The sequence below is a fragment of the Lipotes vexillifer genome, unplaced genomic scaffold (genome assembly GCF_000442215.2).
Source record: "Lipotes vexillifer unplaced genomic scaffold, Lipotes_vexillifer_v1.1 scaffold4, whole genome shotgun sequence".
NCBI lineage: Eukaryota > Metazoa > Chordata > Mammalia > Artiodactyla > Lipotidae > Lipotes > Lipotes vexillifer.
This window is the reverse complement of record NW_006785876.1, coordinates 3,076,664-3,080,586: the sequence shown is the minus strand read 5'-3', so window position 1 is coordinate 3,080,586 and position 3,923 is coordinate 3,076,664. Positions and strand designations below refer to the sequence as shown.

The following is a 3,923-nucleotide window of genomic DNA, read 5'->3' as shown; positions in this document are numbered from 1 at the left end:
TTTTGCAGTACGCGGGCCTCTCACTGTTGTGGCCTCTCCCATTGCGGAGCACAGGCTCCAGACGCGCAGGCTCAGCAGCCATAGCCCACGGACCCAGCTGCTGCACGGCATGTGGGATCTTCCCAGACCGGGGCACGAACCCGTGTGCCCTGCATCAGCAGGCGGACTCTCAACCACTGCGCCACCAGGGAAGCCCCCCTCTGTTTTGCTTCTTGCACACCAGAGGAGTAAGAGAGGAAAATGGCATTTTGCTGAATTCCAGTGGCTCAGCCAACCCCTGATGGTGTAGTGGCAAAAGAGATCCTGGGTTCTAATGTCAGTCAGACCTAGTGAAAGTGTAACTCTGGGCCGGTCAGGAGCCCTCTCTGGCTTCAGTTTCCTTGTCTCTGCAGTAGGGTGGGGTGGAGCTAGAAAAACCAGAGCTGGAAGCGACAATCTTGCCAAACAGCTCTGAGCAGCTGCTACGTGTTAAGATTTCCTGGACTGTTAGCTTTGGCTTTTTTTTTTTTTTTTTTTTTTTAATACCGATGCATGTGACCTACTGCAGACCAACAGAATTAGAATTTCTGGAGGTGGGGCCAGTCTTAGTAATTTTTCTGAGATCTTCAGGAGACATTTTTAATGTGCAGCCAAAGCTAAGAATCACTACCTTTGCATGCACACCCCTCTATACAGTTTATTATTACATGTTGATTTATGTTAGAACATATTTATCATTAAATATTGAATTAACATAGAAAGAAATATTTTTCTATATTCCCACTAATCTATCATGTCTTTTTTCCTCCATCTTCTCTTCTAGTTTTTATTCATGCTTATACATATTTTAACATAGCAATCATTCTAATTATACACATTTTCATTATTTTTCTGTGCTAAAACTGTTCTCCAATGTTGCTACCTAGTCTTTGTAATTAGAATTTCAGCATACTTTTTTATCAATAGAAAGCCATATATAATCATTTGCCTGTTTTTAGACATTGAGATTATTTTCATTTTTTGTAGCATTGATAACTTTGGGATGAACATATATTTGCAGATGTCTTTTTCTTTTTTCTTTTTTAAAATACTTATTTATTTATTTTGGCTGCACCGTGTCTTCGTTGCAACATGCGGTATCTTTAGTTGCAGCACGTGGGATCTTTAGTTGCGGCACGAGGACTTCTCAGTTGCAGTATGCAAACTCTTTGTTGCGGCATGCATGCAGGATCTAGTTCCCTGACCAGGGGTCGAACCCGGGTCCCCTGCATTGGGAGCTCAGAGTCTTACCCACTGGACCACCAGGGAAGTCCCCTCTTTTTCTTCTTTTAAATTGTTTATTCAAAAGAAATTCCCTTAAGAGAATTTGAACATTTATATTGTTCTGTATACATATTGCCAAATGGTTTTCCAAAGATTGGAAACAATTTGCAGTGGGATCCCTAATGCATAAGGTAAGAAGCATCACTGCAGGCTTGCCTACAGGGATTTGGTATTTAAAAAATATACCTGTCAAAATAGATGTGAGCTGGGACCTGCTTTAATCTCTCTATTACTGTGGTCTCTGAGCTCCATAGCGTAGAGGCAGCACCCTTTCCCCCTTATGTTGTGCCTAAGTGCCTGCTACCTAGAAGGTGCTCATTAAATCTTTAAAATAAATGATCTAGTGAGAGTCAATGTTTTTCTTTTTTCACTAATTTTCCAGCATGTAAATTGAGAGCGCAAACCTTCGCCCACATTCCTACTAAAGGCTGCATCTCCTTCATCTATTTATCTGTTAATTAACAGGAACCATTCTATGAGTCATATTCCAGTCAGGGAAGCAGAAGCCACTGCACTGTTTGAAAAAGAGAGAATTTAGTGGAGGGAGCCGTTTGTCCAGGTGATGGAAGAGCTGAGACACCAGTCAGGGGATGGAGGGTGTGGTGCCCCTGAGGAAGCCACTGTCTCCCTGTCTTAGGAGGGTTCTGCTGAGGCAGGCCATGGGGAAAATCTTGTGCAAATGGTTTAGGAAGTGATCCCAGGTAAAGCCATTTGGGAAGTGGGACCGGGGAGGGAAGGAAACCTAGCAAAGGGTGTCATAACCAAGGCGAGTAACACAGGAAGAACTTTTGTTCAGTCCTGCAGGGGATTCTGGGGACCACTGGGGTTGTCTGTATGTGGGGGGCTGGGGAGCTGGAGTGTTTGTACTCCCAGAACTCAGTGAGGGGCCATCCCAGCGGCACAGGAATTCCCAGGCACTGTGGCTGGGGTAGAGGTGGGATGGGGTGGGATGGAGTGGGGGTGTCTGGCCATCTGCGTGTAACCTCAGAAAGGTATGCAGTTCTGGCCCTCGAGAGTGGACACGTTCTAGGAGCTCCGTGCAAGAAGATGTTCAAGGGCTGGGAGGGGATAAGGCAGGGCACCGGCAGGAGAGACTTGGAGAGGATGGAGTTAGCGGGGCTGGGACCTTCAGGCAGCAGGGCTGGAACTGGGCACAGGCTGGCAACGCAGAGGGCACAGCTGCAAGCTTGAGGGTCCAGAGAGGCGCTGCCTTCCAGGCCCTGCCCCAGTCCCCAGCCAGCGCTGCCAGCGGCTGAACTTGGCTGGGCTGCCTCAGACATCTAGTTCCCGGAGATGCAAGGCAGCGCTGCAGGCTGGGTGTGGATTTTAGCACAAAAGGACCTTTGCTGCTTTCTATCGCCATTCTGTCATTTCTCCCTTTGCTGGTTTGCACATTCAGTTTTAAGTTTTGCATAGGCAAATGTGTTGATTTTTGAATTATTTTGTGTTGATATTTTGAATTGCTTTTATTCCTTAATTGTGCTTGATTCTATTTTCTGGTTACTTCTCTATTTTTTCCACCTATTTTAATCTTAATTCATGGGGGGGGGGTGTTACTTTACTTTATGGTATAAATTATAGAACAAATGCCTTTTTCTTCATCTTGTTATCCAGATACCACAAGACAATTTACTAGACAATTCTTGCTTACTTACTGGGCTACCGATTTCCTTAGATGCTAAATTCTTAGATACCCTTAGATCTATATCTGGACTTCTATTTGTTGCCCTGCTGCCAATTTCTCTTTCTGACTCTGTGTCTCTATAGATTAATTGTGCTCGAACCTATTTCCACATCTGCTGAGTCTAGACAGGCCAAGTTTCCTCACTCATTTGCATCTCTTTCTTATGGTACCTACTGACGTTTACCCAGGACTTTTAGAATCATGTTGCTAAAGTCTATAAAAATTCATGATGGGATTTTTCTCAGTTTATAGATGAGGAAACTGAGGCCAAAGAGGTGAGGTGACTCTCCCAGGAAGTAGGTCCTAATGTTGAGAATGGAAACCAGGTTTCCTTGCTCTGGGAGCCCTCGCTCTCTCTGCTGCATCACAGCAGGAAGGAGCCTCGTCAGCCTGCCCTTTCTCCCTGATGCCTCTCTGGACATGGACCCTATGCTCTCTACTAAGTATATTTCTAATCAGTAGTTTTAAGCAATGGAACAAGCTAAACGCACAGGATAATCCCAGTTAGTATGGGGAAAGGAAGGATGAGAGCAGATGAACTAAGGGGCGTGAAGGACTTTTGCAAACGCTCAAGTGTGCAGGAGCACGCGTGCCAACAGCAGCACTGAATCTCCTCTCTTCCCCATGGCCCCTGGGACCAGCATTGTCATTCCCGTGGTACGTGGACTCCTGAGTAAGAGCCTGGTCTTCATTGCTCTGCTGTCACGCAGAGGTCATTTGCCTCCTAGGCGCTGGAACCCACGAGAATGAACTCTGACCTCCATCCACGTCCGTCTGGCAGTTGTGTCCAAAGAGGAGTGTGAGGGGCAGGGGATGGGGTAGGGGGTCAATGACATGAGTTGAAGCTGTAGCACAGGTACTTTCTAAGGCTCAGGATCCCACCTTCTTGGCCCCGCTAACTCCCCTCATTTCACTGATAACCTTGGGTGTGTGCTTT

General features: G+C 46.1%; 1 protein-coding gene across 1 annotated transcript in view; it reads left to right on the top strand.

Moving 5' to 3' along the window:
* TREM1 (triggering receptor expressed on myeloid cells 1) overlaps positions 1-3,714 on the top strand; it is a 10,782-nt gene extending 7,068 nt beyond the window's left edge. The window contains 2 exon segments of the mRNA XM_007458314.1: positions 3,613-3,680; positions 3,683-3,714. Of these exon segments, the coding sequence (XP_007458376.1) occupies positions 3,613-3,680; positions 3,683-3,714 (100 nt within the window).
* Positions 3,715-3,923: the final 209 nt, after the last annotated feature.